Source organism: Coloeus monedula, assembly GCF_965178545.1.
Source record: "Coloeus monedula genome assembly, chromosome: Z".
Classification (NCBI taxonomy): Eukaryota; Metazoa; Chordata; class Aves; order Passeriformes; family Corvidae; genus Coloeus; species Coloeus monedula.
In genome coordinates this window covers 43059075-43084655 of record NC_138822.1, presented here as the reverse complement: position 1 = coordinate 43084655, position 25581 = coordinate 43059075, and the positions used below count along the sequence as shown (strand labels likewise).

The 25581-nt window shown below is 38.8% G+C and overlaps 1 protein-coding gene across 4 annotated transcripts in view; it reads right to left on the bottom strand.

Moving 5' to 3' along the window:
- Positions 1–7986: 7986 nt before the first annotated feature.
- Positions 7987–25581, bottom strand: part of LOC309584716 (transducin-like enhancer protein 4) — a 98232-nt gene continuing 80637 nt past the window's right edge. For all 4 annotated transcript variants that reach the window (XM_082300910.1, XM_082300911.1, XM_082300912.1 and 1 more), the window contains 12 exons: positions 21130–21249; positions 20534–20587; positions 19737–19889; positions 18397–18529; positions 17926–18119; positions 17659–17735; positions 14360–14609; positions 13027–13274; positions 11991–12138; positions 11232–11382; positions 10826–10902; positions 7987–9195 (listed from right to left, as the gene is read on the bottom strand). In XM_082300910.1, the coding sequence (XP_082157036.1) occupies positions 9088–9195; positions 10826–10902; positions 11232–11382; positions 11991–12138; positions 13027–13274; positions 14360–14609; positions 17659–17735; positions 17926–18119; positions 18397–18529; positions 19737–19889; positions 20534–20587; positions 21130–21249 (1713 nt within the window). In that variant the 3' untranslated portion in view covers positions 7987–9087. The remainder of the gene's footprint in view (positions 9196–10825; positions 10903–11231; positions 11383–11990; positions 12139–13026; positions 13275–14359; positions 14610–17658; positions 17736–17925; positions 18120–18396; positions 18530–19736; positions 19890–20533; positions 20588–21129; positions 21250–25581) is intronic.

Here is a 25581-nt window from a genome sequence, read left to right as displayed (position 1 = left end):
TCTATCAAATGATGTGGAAATGTCTGAGAAAAAAACGTAAGGACTCAAAATTGCTCCAGTTTTACAACCTATCAGGATATCCTATTCAGGATATTTTAGATGCTTTATGGTGAAGACAGGTTTCCTTGCCTCTCATGCCATTCCTACAGTTATGGGAATGCCCTGTAAGTCATAAAACTACAGGAGAGATGCACCGAGAAAAGATCACCAGATCATATGAAAACCATACAGTTATGTGTATTAGTATGTAAGTTAGAGTCCCTCTGTATCCAAGCACTTAGGACTGCCAGGCAGAAAAGAAGTATGCTCCCTAAGTCTCAAATATTCCAGTGCCACTGACATGGCTCAGTAGTTCAGTAAGTGATAACAAGAGAACCTAAATGCTCCATGATAATTTCATGTCCTTTCTTCTCAAGAAATCTTACTTCCACATTGTGAATGGGGAGCTTGGGAAACAGATGACAATCATGGTGAATTCAAAGTGTGGGAAAATGGAAGATTGTGTTTTGAATTGCTGAGGGTTTGTTTGGGCTTTTTTAATACGACAGGTACAGTCAATCTTGTCAGAGTTTTCTGCAGTCAAAATTCAGCCAGCCATTTGTTGCATTTCGTCTGCATGTTCCTTTACCAACGTGCTACATTCTATTCAGGTACTATTCTAGGTACCTAACTTTATTTGCATCAGAGTTTTTTCCTTCATGCTTGAAACTGATGTGAGCCCAGGGAAAACTCAGTTCACAATCTCCTCACATAGTTAAAATCGCACATTGATACAGTAAACAAGTTCTTTGAAAAGCTATGGAAGATGGTCAACAATGGTTTCTCTGATGGACTGAAATCCAGCTTCAGCAAACTACATTTGAAAGGGGGGGGGGGGGGGGCGTGGAAGTGGAAAAAAAGAAAAGAAAATAAGGTAGTTGATATGAAATAACTCCCACAGTGATCCATCAAGCCCGTACATCCATGTTCACATTCTTCCAACTCCAGACACGCCCAGAATGAAGTATACAAACACTTGTCTCAGGATGAGAAATTTTCCTTTTACTAGGCATTAAATAAATGCCTGGTCTAGAGGCCAAGGCTAGTAAAATTCAGCCTGATGGGAGAAGGCTGCTCATGTTTCACATGGAACAATTTGGCTTTTAATACCATTTTCCCCTATGCTTCCTGATACAGCAAGTGAAAGAATCCTTGGAAATCCTTGTTGTCAAGTCACATCTCTCACAGCAGTGCACAGTAGCAGTCAGTACTACTGACTACACCAAGCTGTAATTATCTTGCCTCCCTCCTGTGTAGCTAAGATCATCTTCCTTTTCTTCCCTTGTGGTTATTCTGAGCAGCCTACAGCTATCAGTCTGCTCAGCTGCAGTCTGGGACACTCCACTGAACCCAAGTGCTATGGACATGACCAGAAACAGACGTGGAGGAAAAGAATCTGCTGGATCTCCAAGCTCAAAATCCAAACACTTTTGACTTGCAAGAGAAACCAGCTCATCTGTCTGGGCTGATGGAGTACAAACCAGTGAGTCTAAGTAGGCCGGAGCACACTGCATTGTTATGCTTGCATTATGTGCAGTTTTCTCTTTTACTATTGTTTTTAGATAAGCAGTGTCATAATGAATAGACCTAGGGAGAACTGTTCATTTTTCAGCTGCACAGAAACACTCCAAATTGTGTGTTTGCTATTTGACAGCCCTTCTCACCCACTCTCTTCACCTACCAAACTTCTTTTCAAAATAAACACCCCTTCATTCCATTATGATTATACATTCTTTTTATACACAGATCAAGCATGTAAGAAGGACTGGAAGAGACCCATGAGCTATGGATGCCAATATCTTGCAATCACACACCTTTTCATAAAAGTACCATGCTCTGTCTTAAAAGCAGTCTGCTTTTTCTTGGCCACCTCTGCATTGGAAAGCCATTGCAGGGTAGCCTGCTCTTAAGAGAACCTCTTTAATTCCAGGTTACACTGTTTTCTTAATTTGTTTTTTTTTGGTGCTAGATTTATCTTTCAGTTGTAATACCATCACCCTCGATGAATAGACATTTGAAGTATTTTTAGATGCCATTTGTAGCTGCTCTTGGTCTGCCACCCTGTAAGATTAAAAAGATGTAGGCTTTCCATACATTACATGTTCTCCATTCCCTGTTTTTACCAGTCTGCCCAGTAGAGTATGCCCTTCTCCCTATCAGTCCCATTTTCAATTAAGATTTTTGAACATGGGTGACCAGGTTTGTATTCACTATTCTAGGCAAGGTCTCACAAGTGCCTTGTATAATGGCAGCAATACTTCCCTATTTCTGCAGCAAATGCCTCTCCGGACACATCTTATATCACATTCGTCTTTTTCATGGCTGTCTTCCACTGGCACATTGAGCCTACCTAGGACTCCTAGCTCCTTCTCCTCCTCTGTCATTTCCAGATGATGAGCACCTGTGAAACTTGGTAAAGCAGAAGGGTCAGCTGCACAGATGACTGCTCCTACTGCATCTCTTTATTTAAGACTGCTCAGAGGAAGGAGGAGGCAAAAGTGAGTCTGCAAAAGCTGTCACAGCAGTTGTTACAGCCAGCAAAATCCTGTGAATATTTCCCATTCCCATTCACTGAGCAACCCCTGAGATCAAGACCAAGTCACAAACAAGAGCATTTTTTGGAGCACTGAACACCAGCTTCAAGAAGGTTCTCAGTGGGGGAGGAAGAAGTGAGAAAATATCATTGGAGTCACACACGACCTGCAAAAAACCCTAAAATTGATATGATGTAAAGAAGCTATTATGATTATTCTTAAAAGCTTGGATAAAATAAGCTAATTTGCAATGGAGGTGGGATTTTTTTTATTCAGGCAAAGACATGTGCATAGGTAAAAGGGAGGATGACATTAACATTGCTTTAGAAAAAATATTTTCATTGAAATATTAACATCGCTGCTCACACGAGATTTTAAAATGAGCAGGTTTTTTTGGATAGTATTGTTTCATGTGTTGGAGAGGAGAAAGCCTGGTAACTGTCCTCCTTCTTTCAGCTGCTTTTTTTTTTGTTAGGTGGCCAGCCACACCATCATTAATATCACAAGAGGATTCATGCTTGTTTATTCTAAAATGAGTGCAAATTGGACTTCATATCTAATGCCTTAAAGCCATGCTGAAACACAAGATAGTCTACTATCTTTGTATCATATATTTTAGGATTTTTTTTCTCCCCACTCTAGCAGAAGACTGACAGTTTATAACACAGCAGTGCGACTGCCTCATTTGCACATTTACAGTGCTTGATAAGGAGTTGAAATTCTTGATTCCCCAGAGGTTCTCCTTGTTCTTTTCCCAACAGAAAATGTCTCCCTATATTTCAATACAGCTGTGACAAATTTTTCAAAATAATGGATAGCTAGCCTTTAGATAATGCCTTTTGTGAAGAAGAACATAAAAACACTTTACACTGGTCTCATGCAAATCATTTCACCAGATGTCAGGCAGCACAAAGCACAGGCTGGAATCAGCAGCAGAGCAACCCATTCCACTTATCACCTCTTGCCCATGGTCCTGGGACCAGAGTTAGCCTTAATTACCAATTTTTCATCAGATGCATTCTAAATTACAGTAAAAAAAATCAAGACAGAAGTACTGAAACACCTTGAAGTTGAACCCCTAAGCCATACTGGACAGACAGTGCATTTAAATATACAGCTAAAATTCCATATTGCTTTCGCTCAAGAAATGAGGTAACACCTCTGATCACCAAATCAAACTTTTTTTTCTTCCCAGTGTTAATAGCATTGTCTAAACCCTAACTCCTAATACCAGCTGTATCACCTATTCTCATTTATGGAATTACTGTGGATTGTGCTACAGCACATTTGTTACAAAATTCTTCAAGAATAATGACAAACCAAAGAAAATTACTTCTTCAAGCACTAGCATTTGGGTATTTTTTAAAGACAGATTTGATTGAAAGGTAAAGATTAGCTTAAAATTCCTCCACCCCTTCTTTTATTTGAATATGAAAAGAAGGTGTAATGCAGATGCTTACCTTGATATGACATTAAAAGACAGTTTGGGTCAATATAATTACTGTAGAACAGCAGAACTTTTTTAAAAATCCTTAAATATTTGTACTTAATGATTTTACCCTTCAGATGCATTTTATCATTCTGGGGTAATCAGCTGTCCAAACCACAGATGCAGAAGTAACCACTAGACAGTCCCTTCCCTTAATTTGTACAGTGGGCATATGATATGACAGGTTATTCCCTCCCAAAACAACGAAAAATTTATTTCTGCAATGTTTTAGAGTATAACCACATGAGTTAAAGTGACCCCACAGAAGAGCTTCTTTGCACTCCATGGCAGGTTTATGGACACGTTGTAAATGTCAGACTACACCATTTTTAATAATAAAAAAAGACACTATAATACTGTTTCCTTGTAACTGGGACAGAAAATCATTTGGTAAGAGTAAGAACATTTATTGGTTTTGACATAAAAATTTCTTGCTGTGCAGTGGAAATGCTGTAGTCCAAATACTGGAAGAAACGTGAAATCTCAAGGGCTATGTTCAGTAACTCTTTGTTCAAAAGCAGACGTGGCAGGTGCATTATTTAAGAGCTTGTCAGAGATGATCTTCTACAGCACACTACTCCAGGATTCATCTCCTGCTATGTCTGGGAAGGGGATTCTCATATAAATATATGGCAGAACTGGCTGGCTGCACATCAAGCCCAAACTGCTCAACCCTCTTCAACACCTCTGTGGTCACTGCAAAATGTTAGCATCAGAAAAGCTCTCCAGTACTGAAGGCAACTACCTTCCCACATACCATGTAAGAGCAGCTCTTTGGATGAGCCATTCAGAGTGCATTTGCTCTGAAAAATTCGAAGTGACACTTTTCTTAGTAGCCATACCTGATGTTCTAAAGTGTTTTTGTATTGCTGTATGCAGTGTTAATTTGGTGCCACAAAGATGTAATATATTCAATGCAAATGAGAAACAGTGCAGCCCGAGCTTCTGCTTTGGATTTCCTGACTCCTGCACATACAGAAACTAGAGAGTATTTTATTTTTATTTTATTTTAATTTTCTTTCATGAAACAAGTGCTTGAGTAGAAGCTGGTCACATCAGGATTTCAGTTGGAATGATTAGAAATAAATATGGTAGTAATAAAACAGAAGAGGCTCAAAAGATCAAACTGCTTCAAATAAACAACAAGCAAACACCTCCCTTCAAATTAAGTACCCTCCCCCAATAAAAAAGCAACTAAAAACCAATCCAGTCCAAATGGGTTGATTTGGGCCCCTATGACTATTGTGCTGAGCTAGGTTTTCATCTGTATAGGCCATGGGAGCACTGTTGTCTGAACTACAGAAGCATTTATTCGTGCCAAGGACCTAGCATGTTTTTGTAGAATATAGTCCAGGCATATGTAGACCTGAATAGCTACCTTCCTGTTTCTCCCACACATCAATCAGCATTTCAGGAAGAAGGAATTTTGTATGTGCTTCAGGTCCCAGTGTTAAAGCAATACACAAAATCCAATTTAAACTATTCCAGTACAGACTTAAAATCCCTCACACATTAAAATCATGGCTGGTAAAGTAAATCTTATTTTCTTTTTATGTAATGGAGTAGCTTAGGAGAGAGAAATCACTTTTGGCTAAAAACAAACAGGAGAAATATAATTTAAAATTGCGTATCTTTGGAAAATAATGGTTTGATAACAAAGTGTTGCCTTTAAATGTACCTTTACTGGCCAGTCAGTAAAGATATAAAAATTAAAAAGAAATGTTTTCCTAATCAATCACTGTACTAAGTAAGATCTGAGAGGGGAAGAATACAGAGAAAGCAATGATTGTACCTGGAATTTGGAGTTTGTTTGGACAAGTTTGTGGCACAAAACACATCTGCATCAAAACACTTTACACAAAATTGTGCTGTGCAGTGGCAAGCAAAACTAATGAATGAAAAAGGAAGGTGACCCTATGTATGTATAACTGAAAACCAGAAAGTAGCTCTGTACCACCCCTCTTGCATTCAGCCCTGAAGGGATAAAAATCAGGATGATTACATATTTAACTGCAGTAATCCTGGATTAAAGCATTTGATTCCTACACTGTTTACAAGCCATCAATACAAACATTAATAAGCAGATATATGGCAGGCTGCTTCAGAAGTATATTACTCTGCTGTCAAAACTAGCTCTGTTACAAATTCAGGTGCATGCAATGTTTTATTCTTTTTAAAGGAATGCTTTATGTCAGATGTTTTAAGTAATCTCATGCCTGAACTACTACATAAAAATACAATGTCCTCCGCAAACATTAAGTGGGTGGTTTCTTTTTTGTTAGTAAATGGCGTATACCCTAGCCTTTTAAATTTTTGAATGGCTTTGAAAAGATAAGGTGTTTCCAATATGTTTATGACTAGTAAATTATATTTCTTCAGACAAGAGTAAATATTAATAGAATGTATCTGTACCATGTTTACTTTTATGGAGCATTATTGTATTAAGTAGCACAGAATCTCAGTACAAGAGAAACCTTACATTATTCTGGGGGACATCTGGAAAACTCTTCACCATTAATTCTCAGGAACTGATAGCTCTGAGGGAAACTTGCTTCTCCTCCATCAAACAAGTATTACCTAATCACTCAGAGTACAAGTAAATGATTTCATCAACTTAAGTCTTGTTTTGACATGTCAAGAAAACCCAAAATATTCCTATGCTTGGGTTCATGTACCACCAGTCACACAGGCCAGCACATCATAGCACAGCAGGCTTGCATGCTTGGAGATTTCCACCATGCACAGCATCACTTTTCAGAAAGGGGTTATAGCACAAAAAAATTCAAATTTTCCCTTGGATTTTATCAATTTCCTTTTTTCCGGGTACAGACATAACTCCTCCCTCCGCTACCCCTCCCAACAGTGCATAAATAATTTGCCCTACCTCACTTTAACTTGTGTCCATTAACTTCATGGAAACTGGACTAAATCCTTGATCTAAACCCAAATGTCAGTGAGAGAAGCCTGTCTGTGAGCATGAACAGACTTTAGGTCTGGATGAGGAAACCCTGGTGTGATGCTGCAGTGCTACACCCCTCCCAAATCCCATGGAGCTCCGCATACTCCAGTAGGCATGTGAGCAGTGATGGTCCTCTATCTCACTCTCTCCTAATGTATGGGACCACAGATTTGTCAGATGGGAAACTACACGACTGGGAAGCGGCAAACTCTTAGGTGACATGGCCGAAGTCTGATGCCTCCAAGTGTTCAGAATCAGTGCAGTCAGATAATTTGAGAAACTATGAATTCTTTGATTCCCCCCCTCAGCTGAAACTCTACGTTGTGTCTCAGTGGCAAAACTGCAAGTATCTGTAGTGGTATGTTCTGTGACTGAAGGGCTGCACACGTGACTGAGACTAGTTATCACACACAGGACCATGAGGGAGGGGGAAAAAAAACAGAGAAATGCATCTTAGAAGTTACTTATGTTTAATGCTTAAAAGTCTGAATGCACAAACAATAATCTACCATTATAGAAGTACTGGTGGTCAATACAATGCATTAGAACTATGTACAATGACACAGTTTAGTATCAAAATCTTTCTACAATGTAGAGTATTACGAAACTGTTAATGACATCAAACACTAAGCACTTAAGACACCATTTTTTGCTACCACATTTGGAACTTCAATAAACAGTCCATTTTAACTTGCAGCATCAATCCATTTCTAGTATGAAATTAAGTAATTTTCTACTTATACAATAAGATTTATCTACACGGGTCTCTTGATTTTGATCCATAGCAGCAAAGGCACTGTACATCAGCAGATCCACAGACTTAAAGATTTTTTTTTAAAGCATTCAAAAAAAAAAGTCACAGATCATAGTTTAACAGCAACAACAACAACATAAAAAGATAACATGTTGTCTCTGGCACAATGGCTCAGTCTGCGTCTGTTTTAGGGACATCCAATCAAGACTTGGATTGAACTGCTGGCGAACAAAGCAAGTCCTTATCCCAATGAGAATCCATTCCTTCGTGTATGTCGGAATGAGTACTCTTGTAAATCCTACCTCAGAGGTCATTGCTTTTGTAGTTTGTATGTTGGTAGGCATCCATTCTTATTTCAGTGCAGTTTCCAAAGAACATATCAAATATTTTTCATAATCTCTTGTAATTGAAAAATTGCCCAAAGACACATATCCCCATTTTCAAGGAAACATTGCAAAAGTTTCCAGAAGTAACAAAGGTGATTCTTTGAGGCAACTTATTGTACTCTCTACAATATAACAAAGAGAGGTGTTTATATTAAAAAACCTAGCTTGACACCAAAATGCTTTATGTTTATCAACAGAAAAGCATTGAGAACAAATCTGTACACAAGATGCTATATTAACATTGCAAATATATAAATTAGCACATTCTTACTTTAAGTGAATTTAATTTAGATGTGAACTGAATTTGCCATTCATCACAGGCATGTAGATCACTGGCTACAGTTTGCAATTTCCTAAGTTTTGAAGACTGTCTAAAATAGTTAAGATACAGCATCTTCCCACCAAATAATTATACTGTAATAACACTTAGAGGTCTCATCCAAGAACAGGACTAAAAAATATAACAAAGTTTATTTTTTTAAATAGAAACTACAAGTCTATTTAGTGTAATTTTAACTATCTCCTGAACATCCTTCTCCAAGATCCCCAATTTATCCACCTGCAAAAACACAAGTATACAATGCATCTTGCAAACTAAAGCCGGGCCAGACAGCTTTATTTAGTCAGTTCATTGTTAGAAAGCCTTCTTTAAACAAAATAAATACATTACAGCTATAATACATAATTAAAGAGTCAAGGTCACTGTTAAGTATGCTTATTCCATCTTCTTCCAAGTAGATATCTGACAATTTGGTATCACAAGCTCTTAATGAACATTCACAAATCAATAGCAAGTTAAGAAGGTAAAAATAAATTCCACAACTGTGATGAGCATTTAAGTTTTCAGTTTAGAAAGGAAAAAAAAAAAAAAGGAATATACAGCAAAGTGCTAGGAGAAGGAGTTCTGTCTGCATTCAGATTTGTCTCTAATAAATGACTTCATAGACTGTAGCTTTCTTGTCCCCAGAGCCAGTGACAATGTATTTGTCATCCACAGAGATATCACAGCTAAGCACAGATGAGGATTCTTTGGACTACAAGAAAAAAGAAAAGGAAAAAGAAAATTACATCTTTCCAATCCTTCAATCCTGAAGGGCCTTAAGATTATTTGGAAGAATTTATAAATAGGGAATACATGAAAAGCTCGTTTAAGTATCAGTACCAGAGTGGCAAATTTTTTTTAATAAATCATTTGTTCCACAAAAAGATCTATTGTAAAATAAAGCAGTGGTAGAAAGGGAAATAAATATTATGGACCTAGAGGTAATCTATCAATCAAACAAACAGAAGTAGTCCTTTCTATATACTTTACAAGGAATGAGCATTTATTAATATTTTATGCATTTGATTTGCATAAAAATGAATGAAAACCCATTTTCTTTCCACTTCCTTTGTTGTAAACAAGAAATTCACTACAAAGCCCCACCAACCCACAGGTATGAAACAAAGAGACTTCACAGAAGGAACTGTATCTCCTTTCAATACTTCCCGAACACAAGAAGACAAAAGCTTTGCACAAAGGAATTTACATTATTACAGAGGACACAAATAGGAAAAGACACTGTCGTGGAACGGGATACACAAGTATGTAGGACTGGGTCGGACACAGGATACAGCAGGTTGCAGTAGTTCTGTCTACTCTGGCTTTTCTGTCTGTTCGAAGATGAAGTGTATGCACTGTCACATTTACCTCGCTGTTTCAGTGCATGTTTTCTTTACATAATATATGTCCACATAATTTTCTGCCTGTTACCACAAGAGTTAAACAGTTCCCAATCAAGCTGTGTTTTGGCAAAGACACCCCTGTTGCACTGCACCAGAAGTTTCCTTATCTACCCCTCATCAAGAAAGCTGCACTGGAGTTTTTAACATCACATTTAAGGGGGATGTGCTCTTGTTAGCATGATTTAGGCCATCTGTGAGGGGTGGTTCTAGAACTGAATAGCCTCTACTAGGAAAACTTAGACCCTACCTTTCTCATGTCAAGGTAAACTGCACTGTCCCCAAAAGTGGAGATATGGCAGGCATCGCTACACACGAGACCAGGCCATTTAAAATAGAACCAGTTGAACAGTTAAATTTAATAAAAAAAATCCCAACCTAGAGGTGCCTGCAGGTGAAAGAATGGGATGACATGTCAAAAAATCCCACTTTTCCCTAGTGGCACTGAATTGCCATTAAAACTGGGCACAGAGGGACTATAGATAGGTTACAGCTTCTGGTTATACTTTAAGGGGCCCCTCCATATCGCTTCAGTTTTTGGTTCAGGAGTCTGCCAGTCCAATCCCTCAACACATCTCATCCAAGAAAAATCATGTTGAACATTACTTCTACTGGTTTAGCTACATTTTGGACCTTCAGTGAATGTTCACCTAATGACATGACTTGGGTACTGTATTCCACCAATATGCAGAAGAAGGTGAGAAAGAAAAGGGTATTAAAAACAATTTTGGATTAAAGGGCTACTTTACTGTAAGATCTGAATTGGTGAAATATTAAAAAGGACAAAAGCATTTCTTTCTCTAATTACAGACAACTCTTTAAGGACTGCAGTAATTAGCTGCAATTCCACCTGAAAACTCCTTAGGCTGCTGACAGACCCTGAGATGTGCAGCTCTACTGCACTTTAATGTATGTGGAAAATAGCTTTTAGGAGATTATTACCTGGAATATACTGGCTCCATAAGGTGTTCTCCAAGCATTAAGAAGATTATCTTTTCCAGTGCTTACAAACCATTTGCCTGCAACAGATTGTTTAAATGTTATTGCTGCATTTTGTTTTCAAGGAATATACCTCAAGAAACAGATGATCATAACAACAAAGCATTCACACATATCTGAAGAACAGTAACATTTTCATCTGGTTGCACTATGATGTTCCATCACAAAATAAGCAGTACATAGAAAAAAGCAGTTAGACAGAGTTTTTTAAATAACCTTAATACTTAAATTAAATACCTAATTTTTAACTATACTCTGTAGTTAAATAACTATATTGCACTTTCATTTAAAGGTAACCTTGAATGAATTTTTCATGAAGGGAAACACTGATACAGAAAGATTTGCTTACCACAGTGAGCAAACTTGAGTGACAACACACAGCTCTCATGAAGATGCAGCTGATACTTGTCTGGCTTAGTGACATGCAGCACCTCGACATTGCTGTTCTCCATTCCTACTGCCAACCACTCACCAGTTGGACAATAGCCCAGTGAGAAGATCTGTAATTAGCACAGCACATGCTTCAATCAGTAAAGGAATGAGCTTGAGATATTCAAAACTGACCCTTGCTACACTGTTAACACTATGCAAACTCATATTTTTGGTCTACTGCAGTTTTAAAAACATGATAATCCAATTATTACAGTAATCAAGATAAATTAGTTCATGCAAACACAGCTGCAAAACTATGCTATTAAATGTTATCAAAACTGCAATAGTGAAGTACTGAAGTTAATGTCCAAGCATATCTGACAGCATTTAAAAATATTTTCATAAAATATTTTTGAACTTGAGTCTACAGAAATGGGAACAGATTGCAGAGAGGAACATTTTAATCTGGCACTTGTTTTATAAAACAGATTCTCTGTTATTCTCATGGCAGAGGTACTAATCTGTCAAATAGTCATAATCCAGAAAGACATTTAGTTGCCACAAAAGACAAAAAAAAAAAGAGCATGGAGTATGAGACTAAGTGAAAAATTCTGTGGAGTTCTCTTTGAGCCTGCTTTTTTGCTTCTAAAGGAGAAAAAAATTTTTAAAAGTGCTTGTTTGTTTTAAAAAACCATGAGAAAATTTTGTTAACATGCCGAAGGTTCTGAGACTGAACCTGTGATGTGAAGTCATGTTGCTGTAGCTGTCTCCCTTCTCTGAGATCCCAGGATCTGACTGTATTGTCCAGGCCTCCTGTCCATAGTTTGGTGCCATCATTAGAAATATCAATACAGCTTGCTCCATCTGTGTGGCCCTGGAATTGCCTGAAAGTATTGAAAGAAGATCAGCACATTCTGAGCAAAAATACAAAATACCTTCTTTCTCTTTCAGTCCCTGAGTTATAACTGAGATTCCAACAGCAATCCCAGACTAATATAAACTCTGGGACAATCATATGAGTTTTGTGATGAGTTGATGATGCAATCAGGCCAGACAGCCAAGTGCTAATTTGATTTCAAAAAGAACACTTTAAGAATCAGGTGCTCCGGAAATCTTTGCTGCTGGCTGTGTGATACCCACTACTCAACTTGAAATACTCATTCCCCCCAGAAGACTGTAGCATGATCAGCAAAATCACCTTAGTTTAAGAAAAATGCACAGGTCACTGAAGTTCAAAAAAAAAAAGAGCAGTCTAAATGAGAACATCAGGAGGGCTTGACTTTGCATGCCACACTGGTATTACATATAACAACATACACATGGTGTAGTGCACAGAGAAGCTCTGTGTGACCAGCTCTTAACCTACTGTATATCAGTGTTGAGCAGCAACCCATACTCCTAAGAGGCTAAGTCTGCAATGCAGTGATTTACACATATCGTTACCCAAGACATATTTGCTGGACCTTGTGAGAGCAGCGTATTGCATGGAAACAAAGAAAACCATCTGTTCAAGGAATCTACTGCAGTATTGACATTAGCTGATAATTAGGGAATTATAGTTATGGGCTGCTCAAAAGGCCTGGAATTATGAAACTCTCAAAACCTATAAATAATCATATATACTTCTGTCAAGGTATTACCATGGCTATGCTGAACAACAAAATACTGGAAGCATCTATGCATGGAGAAAATAGACTATATATGCAAAACTGCATTTAGGGCTGTGCCTAAATAATTTTTCACAACCTGATGATCCAGTGCGGTCGACCTACCTTACTAAAGTCTGGTTATGCAGATCCCACACTGCAATGTTGCCATCGCTACAGCAAGAGAAGCAGACCTTGGAATCAGGGCTGATAGCTAGGGCATAGCAAGCTGGAGCAGAAGATGTCAGCTCTGCTTTGATGCGAGGAGTTGGAGCTGCCAGGTCCCAAATGGATAATGTGCTGGCTTCCCCACCAACAATCAGGGTGCGGCCGTCAGGGAGCAATCTGCAGGAACGGATGTAGTTGTCTCTGTTCTGTGGAGACAGAAGCCATCAAGAGATTACTCATGAGGAAAGAAAACAGCATTAACATGAGAGCAGAAATCCATAAAAGTATTGTATTCCCTCCTGGTTTTAATGAGCCATTTATACTTATGACAATGATAAAGTGTATTAATGCCAGAAAATTACATGACATTAGGGAAGTACTTCAACTTGATCTACAAAATTCAGTAGTGAGAGATATTTAATCTTAATTAGCATCAAAACGCAAAGACCTGAACCCAGCCCAAAACAATTCAAGATAGCTGAATTTGACAGCTGGTGTAGAAAGTTGTATTTTCATACTCTGTTTATTTCAGCACATTAACCTCTCGGCATGGGGGAGTACCAAATTCCCTGCACACTTTCTCCCTTCCCATTCCAGTGAGACTTGCTGCCACTATCTAGGAGATGTCAGAGGAAAATATTTGGGCAATTTTCCTCATTTGTGTAGCAACTTGTGTAGCAATTCATTATAAGTCTACATGTGCTGCACATTTCTCATTTTACTGCCTCTGTAACAAGCAGCAACATCTTACCAAGAACTGGTAAATGACAAGAGAAAAGCTGCTAACAATAGTTCATCTTGTTAGCACATTCAAATAATTTGTGAATAACACTCAGGGATATTTTTAATTGGCCACATTAAGACAGGTCAATGCATTCATACACATACAGAGACACAAAATAAGTGACACAATCCCCAAATATTCTCGGAGAGTACAGCTGCAAGACAGCAATTTTTAGCATGATCAGATATCAAAAAGCTTTAAGATTGCTAGAAAATGTTGAAGTTTATAAACAATATTTGCTCTGCTGTCTTTGATCTTTCCTCCTACCATACTTTTAGAATATTAAAAATGTTTTGATTCATTGTGGGGGAAAAAACCCACAAGTATGGTGAGGAACATACTTCAACCTCAGCTCTAACAGAAACAACAAAATTACAAAGGCAATACCAACCTGTGATACCACAACAGAAACCAAATACCCACTGCCCTTTACACCTTGGTGGTATGACCGCAATCTTAACACAACCTCTTATCTTCTTTCAGTGCTGTATGCTGCTGTTCACCTACCAGGCAGTCCAGCTGAGACACAGGGCTCTTGTTGCCAGGGTGGCTGATGTCCCAGACCTTGACACACCCCTTCCCACCCGTGTACACGTGTCTCGTGGGATTGCTGATGGTAACTGCACACACAACTTCCCCGTGGTTCAGAGTGTTGATCTGACGGGCATGGCGAGGGATTCCTGGACCGATGAGGGCATCAGGAGGGAAAGGAACTGGCTGCATCTGACCATCTGCACTTACATGAAATGAGTATGCTCTGAGGGGAAAAAAAATTGTAGGGGGTGATTTAAAGAATTTTGCTTCAAGCCTGTTTAGGAAAATAGAATCAAAGATGTGTTTCCACTGCAGGCATTCAGGCTGTGCCCTCAGCTCAATTTTTTCACAGTTATTTCACAGAATATTCTGAGCTCAAAGGGACCCACAAGGATCATTGAGTCTGACCCTTAAGTGAATGGCCATATGGGGACTGAACACATGACCTTGGTGTTATTAGCACCATGCTCTACTCAACTGGGCTCATATCAGGTATTTTAATCACGCAAGGAAGAAATACTTATTTAACTATAGCATGGCCTTCAAAGCACAAACTTAGGTGCTCAGCTTTTAATGTGAAAAGTCAAACACCAATCAATGGAGCTTTTACAACTCACATTACAATGATTTCTGGCATGAGTGAGGCTATATGATACCACTCAGTTTTGGATGGGGATATCACTGCATGCAGAGAAGGGAAGGAAGGTTGGGTCAGAGCCCCCTGGAAGACAGAAATAGTTGGCTGGCTGCTACCAGAGCACGGTGGGTAGCTGCATGCCAGGGGACATCTGGCTGCTCGCTTTACTGACTCTTATGTGGCAGTTCCAGCTGAACTGCTGCCAATCTGTCCCGAATGTACTGTGGGTCCTGGGCCCCTTGGGCAAAACTTCTCAGCACTGTACCTAAGGGTGCAGTGAAACCTCCACCAACACCGAGGAGTTAAGTCCTCAAGGCACAGTTGCTGACAGCTGACATGACACACCAGCAAAAATGCATTGCAATGGATTTTTTTTTGTTTTGTGGGTTGTTTTGGGTTTGTGTTTTTTTGGGGTTTTTTTTGTGGACCCAATACAACTGCTATGGATCCCAATTTCTCTTGCCAAAATCAGGCCTCTCACTGAGAAAGAATGTGTTGTGTGATTGCCACTTATGCCACCTGTGAATAACCTATCAACAGATTTATCTCAAAGTATTTTCCAGGGAGAGCAGTTAGGTTCTGAAATTGCCTTGTTCTGAGATGCTACCTGATACACTACATCTATTACAAGAACACGAAATTTGTAAGAGGGTTCACCTATATATATCAAGGTATGCTTAATGGAAGGCTTTCATTTCCTTAGACCTAAAAAATCATCATAATGCTTGTGAAAAATCCATTGTCACAATGATGGGATGAGAAGAGCTCACAAAGAAGTTGTTTTACGAGAATACTTGGTAAGTTCACTTCCTTAATTGATGCTTCAAAGTGACTAAAGAAGGCAGTATTCACAATTAAACTACTGAATTTGTCATTTAAGATTCATAGTACATTAATACTAGATCAATAATTTTCAGTAGGACAAAATGCATTAGCTATCTTTCCTATTTATAGACCATACAATACTCAAGAGTTTGATACAATACCAAAGCGAGAAGAAAGTTACTAGGGGCCAGATCCCTAATGTACCATATGCTGCCCACTCTGTTTCAGGACACTTAACAGTGCAGAGAATTCACACAAATTTCCCTCTAAGGTAAAAAAGGAGTAAATGAGAAAATAACAATCCTGGAAGATGTGACAACTATCACACTCAAAACAAAAGTCAATACAATAATGCTAAAAGAACCACAGATTTTAAGTTTCAGGCCCACTGGTAGACAAATGGCAGTTACATTTAAATGTTTAAAATAGACATCAACACAGCAACAACATTAAAAATCTTGGAGACGTACCAGAATTGAACTGATTTGATTTCAGTTTGCCTCATGCTTTATTCCTCTCAATTTTAACAGAACTGAGATGCCAAGCAGGGAGGTCTCTGAACCATGGCAATTGCCATTTCTCTCACCACAACAAGCAAAGCCTAGTAGATCTAGTGACACTTCTTTCCAGGTGACTGACTCCATCAGGGATGAACTTAAATCCAGTGAGCATTTGAACATTACATCAAGACATTTCCATTGTATGTAACGGGTGAAGATCTGTGCCCCACAGAATTTTTCATGCAAACAGCTGGTCTGCAAGCTGCTGTACATCAATTTCCATACCTGCCTTATGTATTCACCTAACAGGATGGCACAACTAGCAGAAAAGTAAATCAAGGTGGTTACCAGTGTGTGACGCCTGAGAGATCTGGACCTGGTTCATGATTTGTGTGATGCATGTACACGTATGGGCACTAAGCCTGATCACTTGTCACCATACACTGTTAATCCTATGTGTCTGCAAGCTCACTGGCAGGTAAGTGTATGCACTTGTTCACACACAAATCCAAGTGTGTGCCTAACCCCAACCACTCCTACAGAAGCATGTTCACACATAAAAGAGCTTGAGAAGGACTGGCAAAAACATTGCTTGACCGTCAAACTCTCCAGTACAAACTGGTCTCCCAGAAGTGTCACAAGGAAGTGGAACTGAATGAACCTTACAGAAAATCTGGATCAATATGGTTTGTGTAGCTGCTTTAGTTTTTCTCCTCTCTACCTCAAGAGGAATGTGAGCACAAGGTTCTTTGTCTGTAATTCTTCCTCCAAGGATCAAAAAGCCTGGTAAAGCAGGTCACATTATACGGGTCAGTTCCATCAAGGATGAATCTGAATATTATCATAAAATAATTCTTTCCAGTATTTTCAATCAAACAAAACATTTCAGTGTTCCTTTTTCTGCACACAGCTGCTAAGCTTGCAAGTAATTGCAAGGCTTTTGTGAACAAAGAAATAATTTTTTTAAACTGAAAAGCAGAGTACAGTAGAGATGGAAAGCTGAGATCCCATTCCAGTTTGCATTTCCATAAACAACCAATCAGTCAGATTTGAAGCTCATCTCCCTTTTCCATTTATTTCTGTCTCCTTTACTTTGTATCACCCAGTCCATGTCGACTGCTATTAATCTTCAAAACAAATTTACAAATGCAACTTTTAAGATTACACAGTGATTCTCCCGCTCTTGCTGAATAGCTATACTTGTTTCTATTCACACAATAGTTTTCAGTAGCTAAGGGGAATTCCAACCAGCAAGGGAACATGACTTCCAACAGATGATTGACTTTTAAAGCTGAATGTTTGATACTCACGGTTTTCCTCCTGGGATGCCTGTGAGATTAGGAGGGATGCCTGGGACTCGCATGTGATGATGTGGATCAAAACCAACCTATAGTTTTCCCCAAGCAAAACAAAAAGGTGTATTAAAGTAAGAGTTAGGCAAAGGAAGACTGTTTAATTCATGTTCTCCGTAGCATACTCCCCAAACCACAAAGTGAGTGAACTAGAGTTAACCCCACAGGTCTTATACTTAATATAAACAGCTCTCAAAACTAAATGCACTAACGGCAAACACTTACCACTGGAGATCGCCCATAAGCTGCTGCTGCTGCTGCTGCTGCAGCTGCTGCGCTCATTTGTGGGGAAATATTGTGGAGACCAGCATAGGCAGCTCCAGGGCTGGTCAGCTCCCCATTCATACCAGCATGTGGCACGATACCAAATGGAGTAGGGTAAGGACACGGTACTGCCATAGGTGTCCTTAAACCTGAAGCTATAAGAAGAGAGGGGAAAGTGAGAAGTCACAAAGGCATTCTAGAGTCATCAGATGAAATATGAGTTTGGAAAACTGCAAAAAACCCCACAAATAACCAAAACTACCAGCCAGCCAGCCAAGGAAAGCCACACAACACTCTATTACAGTGCTGAAGAACCACCTCAGTACCCAGTTTAAGCAACTGTAACGTACTGACTTGTCATCAGATTTAAAGGGAGCCTGAGAAGGGACAAATGGTCACTGTTTCACACCACTGAAATATATGGACACTAACCTATCGGGTCCACACCTGGGGGTTTGCCGGGCACTGGCCTCAGTCCGGGAGTGGAGTTGCTGCCTGGAGTTGGGGCATCAGTCCGTGGAGTTGGGGTGTTTGATTTAGACACAGGAGTGGTAGATTTCTCATTCTAATCACCAAGAAGGAAAAAGGAAGACAGTTTGTAAATTATTTTACCTTTATAGCTAGTGGTCAGTGATTAATGATATTAGTGATATTTAGCTTCCGGGTTTGGGTTTCAACACTCCCTAGTAATGAAGAGAAGATGCAAAGACATGGAAAAAGATAGAATGGCTTTGGTAATTACCCAAATTCAAAGCTTTTCTCATCAGGAGCATCTGTATGATTCAGAATGAGGTAAATGACTGAACATCATTGCCATCTGACAATTGACGGCACATGTGAAATCCATCAGTGGTCTCACTATGCTCATGGACCTGCTCCCACTATGATTATGATTTTCTGTGGGGGATGGACAAGAGCAGAAAAAAAGTCCCTGAACTGACCAACTACTCAAACCCAAGTGTGGTGCTAGCAACACAGGATGGAGACAGTGATGGGTATAAAGCCAGGAACTGTGAAGTGCTGCTCTTGTGACAGGCTTGTTCATCAGACACACCACTGACTCCCAGGTTTGAACCTGTCATTCCATCACCTTTCCTGAGCACCACAATCACTTAAAGCTTTCTTTTTATTTATTTTATTTCTTTAAATAATTGCATATCCTGTCCTGTGAAGAACCAAGAGGGGAATTACTGTGTAGCTAAGGCAGGTGATTAACTGTGGTCACAAACAGGAAAGGAAAGAACACCCCTTGCAGGCAGCTCTTTTCTTTTGCATTATGATTTGCGATGCAAGTCAAGGAAGGCTCTTGTAAATGACAGATTACTTTTTAGATAGAAAATAAAAATTATTGTTGTTGTATATAGCCTGGTAATTCAAACAAAGCTAACAACCAAATCACATCCAAGCAGGGAACTGAATTTGCTATAAACCACAGCACAGGAAAACAGCTCAAGAAACCGCGGTGTACTTTTATTTATTCTCAGAATAACAGTTCTTCATATGGGGGAGGAAAAGAATATCTCTCAGAACACCACATCTATCATCTAGCCACACCACCAGTGAAAATAACCTCTTCATATCCCAAAAAAAGACTGTGGACTTTCTATTATTTTATTAGGCTCCCTTGAAACGATAAATTAAACTAATATTAAATTGATGCTTCACAGTGCTTTATTGATAGCTGTGGAAATACAAATTGTGTCCAGACAGAAATCTGGTAAGCATGTATTTCGGCCTATGATCAGGGGTCAGAAGCATTTTGAAGCACTTACAAGGCTAAGTTCTTTGGATTTGGAGGAAGGAGTACTGCTAGAGGATGCAATAGATGCCGGACTAATTGGTGCATCTTTTTTCAGCAGTCGAGTCTTGTCCAAGCCATTTTCCCGTGGAGAGTGTGCTGGGCTCCCACGGGGAGAAGAAGGATCCTAAATATCAGGAATATGGGTTAGCATAAAAACTTCATACTAGCCACTAGTTCTTGTCTCGAGCAGTCCTCAAATTGGAATAAAGATCTGTCAGAGGAAGTGACATAATCCTTCCATTCTTAATTGATTTAGCTGATACAATTGTAAAATTGAGAGGCATAATGAAGGACAATTTTTTTTTAAAAAAAGTCTTAAAATTTGATGCCACTAGCCATGAAAAATAATGCCAAAAACCTATGGATATAGAAACAGGCAAGTAAATATCTTTTTTCAAGTGACCGATTGAAAAGATTTGATGCATTTGGCAGACCTGGTAAGGTTCACACACGAAGTCATGGCCAGAGTGAAAGAAAAGACAGACACTGTTACAAGCTGCATCCCCTCTGTTGTCCTGGGCTGGCTTCAAATATCTCAAGAGAACTTTTTGTTCACAGGGAAAACAAGAAGTACTTTGTAGAAGTAAATGTTACAGATCTGATTTGTATTCTAAAGAAAGAGGATCTGACTGGATTCCCTCAGGCATTTCAAGTTCCTTTATGAAGGCAAATGCCATCATCCTTTTCATAAAACCAATATGCACAGAAACCACTGAAGATACCCTCACCACCATTTCTATAAGGTAGGAAAACCACCATTGTGTATACCTCATTGGAAACATCAACTACCAAGTTGTCATCGCTCTTTTCACCATCGCTGTCCTGTAATGACAAATCACAATGTGTTAAAAATCTTTTATTTCATATCCCAATGTCTCTTAGTAAGTATGAAAACACAGGAAGGCTGCTCACAAATCTGAAGTATACCATTCACTTTTACCAAGCTTTATGTGGTAACACAATTAAAGTCTTTTGGTCACCTATAGGGCTTCTGCTTAGCAGGTTGCCACAAATAAAGCATTCTTCCCAGTTTTCACATTGGTGGAGAAGGACACAGGCTCAAAATCTTCACCGAAAGTGGCACTGCACTATGAAGTCAAGTTAGACTTCACTAACAAGTCCCAGCCTAACTAAAGCTCAGCACTATTGTCATACAACTACCAGGTGCTTTGTATTTATATTGTTAAAAAGAGTATCAGTTGTATGCACCAAAACATTTCATACAGCAGAGACATTAGAAGTACGCAGCAAGAACCACTTAAAATTTGATCCTCAGTTTTAAAATTAGTTATGCAGCAAGAATCTGGTGGAATTACAGAGGAACACTGAAGTTCAACAATACACAATGCAGACAATCTACTCACGTAACGAGCTGCTATTTCCTTCTCTTCTGTTTTCTGTTTTTTACTATCTGAAGAGTAATCTGTTGAATTTCTGTGCTTTTCTGCTGTTCTGAAACTGGCTGAGGGAGATACAGAAGAGCTCTGTAGTGCAAAAAGAGAAGAAATCATCAGGCCCTAATTCACAACAGTGGCTCATTTGTCACTGCCCCTCAATACATCTTATGCTGATAGCACGATCTGAAGCTGTTCTCACAGATAGCACATTGGGTTTTAACCGATGACAGCTACCCAGCAAGGTGTCTTGTATTAAAAACTGCACTATGTATTGCAAGGGACAGAAACAGATGATCAGCTGACAGATCATAGTGGCTATCTGCACTGCCAATGGGATGAATTTTATGAATACTGTGCATCGGTCTTGTTTTGGTTTGTTTCCTCTACAAACATGCAGGGTTAAATCAACAGTCCCAGAAGAGGGGCGTATGTTTGCACATGTGTGTGTGTTTGCCTGTGTAAATCAAAAAGAACAAAGAGGCTCAAGGCAAGTCACACTTCAGCAAATATTTGAATGAAGATTTCTACCAAAGAAAGAAGCAAGCTTCTGAACAGTTTCAAAGCAGGCAAAAACAGGAGAAAACACCTAAACACATTTTATTTTTATGCCTTTTACAACTACAGGCTATGCCTGCAGCAGACAGAAACAAAACACAGACTGGCTCAGTGATTCTCTTGCCATTCTACAGTTCTCACCTAGTAATGAGTGCTAAAGAGCACACATATGGACAGGAGAGAAAGGAAGATAACGTTTACTTTATGCACTATCATCCAACAATTCCACGCTACTCCTTTAAACAAGGCAGGCAACATTTATCAAATTCTACCATATCTCCAAAGCTTTGTGGAGCCTGTATGTTGGTACACAAAAAAGGAAGCAATGAAAGATGCAAAGTTCCCTCTGGGACCGATTTTAGTAGCAGCAGCAGCTTTTGGCCCTAGTTCAAGAAAGCATTTAAGCTTGCACTAAACTTTATCTCACACTGAAGTCAGTGGTTGAATGTACATAAGTAAGGATGTTTTCAGGCTTTTTGCAGAATTGGAAATGACAGCAATGGAGATGAAAATAATTGTCAGTTGAAATCCTGCTGACTGTTGCCATCTCTGTCCTCCTTTTTTACTGGGGTGGTGAGGAACAACCAAAGAAGTCCTGACTGATGGATTTTAGATCCTCCCATTCATCCAGAAACACTGGATTTGGTTTTTTTCCTCCATTCATGATGGACAGCTGCTGTTCCACATAAAACTGTACAACATAGCAATTTGGTTTTGGGGTTTTCAGTGCAGCTATTAACATGAATACAAACCAAGAAATTAGCATTTACATTGAGCAACTTCTGTTCCATCACTACTACAGAATTTCTTCTTTTCCTTATTACATCACAAGCTTCTGGTAAGGATTAAGAACACTTAACCACAGAAATTAAGCTGTGGTTATTGTCCAAGTCACATGAGAAAATATTGCTTCCCTACTGGGACACAGGTCCTCCTCTCCACTTTGCTAAAATTTCCAGTTCTTGAGAACAGCAGCTCAGATTAATGAGTGGTAGAATTTGCAAAAATCTTCCATATTTTTGATTGGTAATTGTTAATTACCCTCTAAGAACATTGAGTGGAAATAAAAATTTTAGAACAAAGATAGTGTTGAAGGCACAGCCTGTGCCTTTCCCATACTGTGCAAATACATCTTAAAATACTAATTTAGTTTTAAAGCAGATCATTAATCAACAATTATAGCAAATAACACAAACTAAGAAAGTTATTTTTTGCTCTGAAGCAACAACACATGTTAAGACATTTGGAGATAGCACTGCCAGGGTACAGAAGCCCTTAAAATAAAGGCCAAGTAGAAACACAACATTAAAAGAACTGATGACTTGAAAAATGTATTTGTTTACTGCAATGATATAGCATAGCCTTTTGCAAAAGATTTTAATACTATGCTCCTATTACATTTATATTAATTTACAATTTGGAAGGCAGTAGCTTGTAATGTGAATTCAATTCATTATTTCTCAACTTCACCCTACAGAAAGCAAATTGCTTTAAAACGAAGAAAAATAATCACCAATAAAATACAATTAAAGCGGTGTCTAAAGAATTAAACTACTGCACTTATTTAAATAGAAATATTTATTTTCATAAATTTGAAACCATACAGTTCCATTTTTCACAATCTGGTTAGCTATGTGCTATAGATACCATTTTAATCTTTGATTTCACTACTTAATAAAGTAATAAATTGAAGTTCCCTACTAGAAAGATAAAGTAGCTAATTATCACCAGCACATTAAAGGATGAGCACCACATTGGGCATTGGGGCAATGCATGCTGCTTAATGGTTTTATTGCTTGATGGATCTGACCTTAAACCAATATGGAAAGATCTTCCTGCAGTATTCTCACCTGACATTAGCAGAAAAAATGGACACAACTCACCTACTGGCAGCAGGCAGAATCTCACTCCCCAGTCTGAAATCAGGCCAGTGCACTAGGACTGACATTATTTTGCCTCCCGAGTCAATTACTACAGAGTTAATCTAAACATTCCCACTTTTAACTGTCACCCCCTTTTCCTTGCATGGAGCCAGCCTACCAATACCCCTGCAGTATACCTTCTCTTCCCTTCAACACGAAATGCACCTGCCACATAAAGATAAGTGACTTCATGCGATCTCTGGTACTTTTGCTGACAGATCTGAATTTATCTCTTATGCTAAGTAATAAAGATATGTCACATACATAGACAATGAGCTATGGTCTAGCTCTTCCTACAGACCTAATGCCTGCTATGTTCACTGTGTGAGGGACAAAACTGTAACACACACTGAGTTCCTTCCACTGTTTGTAACAGCTTTTCAGTCTATAAGCACTGGTAAGGACCTACCTTCATTGAGAAATACTGGGATGTAACAATGTCCTCTTGGCTTCCACTGACATCAGATTCCTGCAAATAATCCTGTACCCACCCACATGCTGGTTCCTGTGAAAGCCTACAAACTCCAAGAGAGGTCCTTACATTTGTAGACTGTGGAAGAAAACCCCATCAAAATCACTGTTTAGCTGACAGACTCTGCCCTGTTCCTTGATTAAAATATCAGTGCTGTCCTAACAGCTGCCTTTAAGAAGCTGGAATAAGACAGTTACTTAGAGAAATTAAGTGATTCAGCACTATGACTTGGCAGGCTGTAACTTAATGGGCCAGAGTCCTTGTTTTAGTAACTATTAAAATTTATAGAGAAATAAAGTCTTTTTACACTGCTGTTTTCTTCAATAAAATGCATTAATCTACTAGAAGAGTAGCATTATCCCACTAAACAACGCTGAGTCTGCTCACATGTAATAATTAGATCAGAGACAGGAAAAACTATTCTTTGGTGAAAGTAGGTTACATTTAGTTTGTGTTTGAGCAAAACATACCAGTTTTTAATTTTTGGCTTTGTTAGAACATTTTTATTCATGGTAAATACACCACAAAATGCTGACAAAAAACAATGAACATACACATTTATAGAAAGGCTGAGCACGTCACCATGTTCGCATAATATGCTTAAGAAGTGGAACAGTGTCTTTCTAGTGCTGGACCCATAGTATTTTTTGCACTAGGCTACACAGCATAGCATGCTATGATTCGGTCTCTGTTTTGGGCAGTGCTGAGCACAATGCTAACTGAAATGATCTCCCACCAGAAGGACCATGCTGTTTTCTCTCCAGCACCATCAGGGTGCTGCTCCAGGTGAAGTATCAGTGCCATACAGGTGCAAATTAAACCAGTATCAAGAGAGCCCCGCAAGCCTCCTATGCAGCCATAAAATTCTCACCAGCATACTCACTGTCTATTTGAGATAATTAATAGTTCAAATTGCTAGGGAAAAAAAAAATTCACTGTTTTACCCCCAGCTTCTACTGGAATTTAGCTACATCAACACAGATAGCTCACACTGTAATGCGGCAGAAATCAGTGTGGAAATCATAAATCAGATTGTACAGCTATCCAACTGCAAGCCCCAACTCCCCATATGCTGGCTTCTCCAGATGAAGACCTGGCCTGAGCACACTAAGTGATAATTAAATGAAATCAGTGTTAAAAGTAATGACTAGAGACGACAAGATGAAAAGCCTTCCTACACGTTAAAGCTGGTAACTCTTTAAAGCATTCATGAGTATGACCATTCCCCAGTGTACCCTTACTACTATGCCAAAATGATGTATTTGGAGTGAAATAATTAAAACAATAATTCCCAACAAAGTGGGAATTACAAGATAATTGACCATACTGAAGTATTAAGCAAACTGCAGTAAAAGCCAAGGATGCTCAACGCTAAGGTCAATTACAGTATAATTATCTGAATGACATTACTGCTGTTAAAAAGACTGTTGAAAGCATAAAAGAAACTATAAAAATGGATACAATATGCAT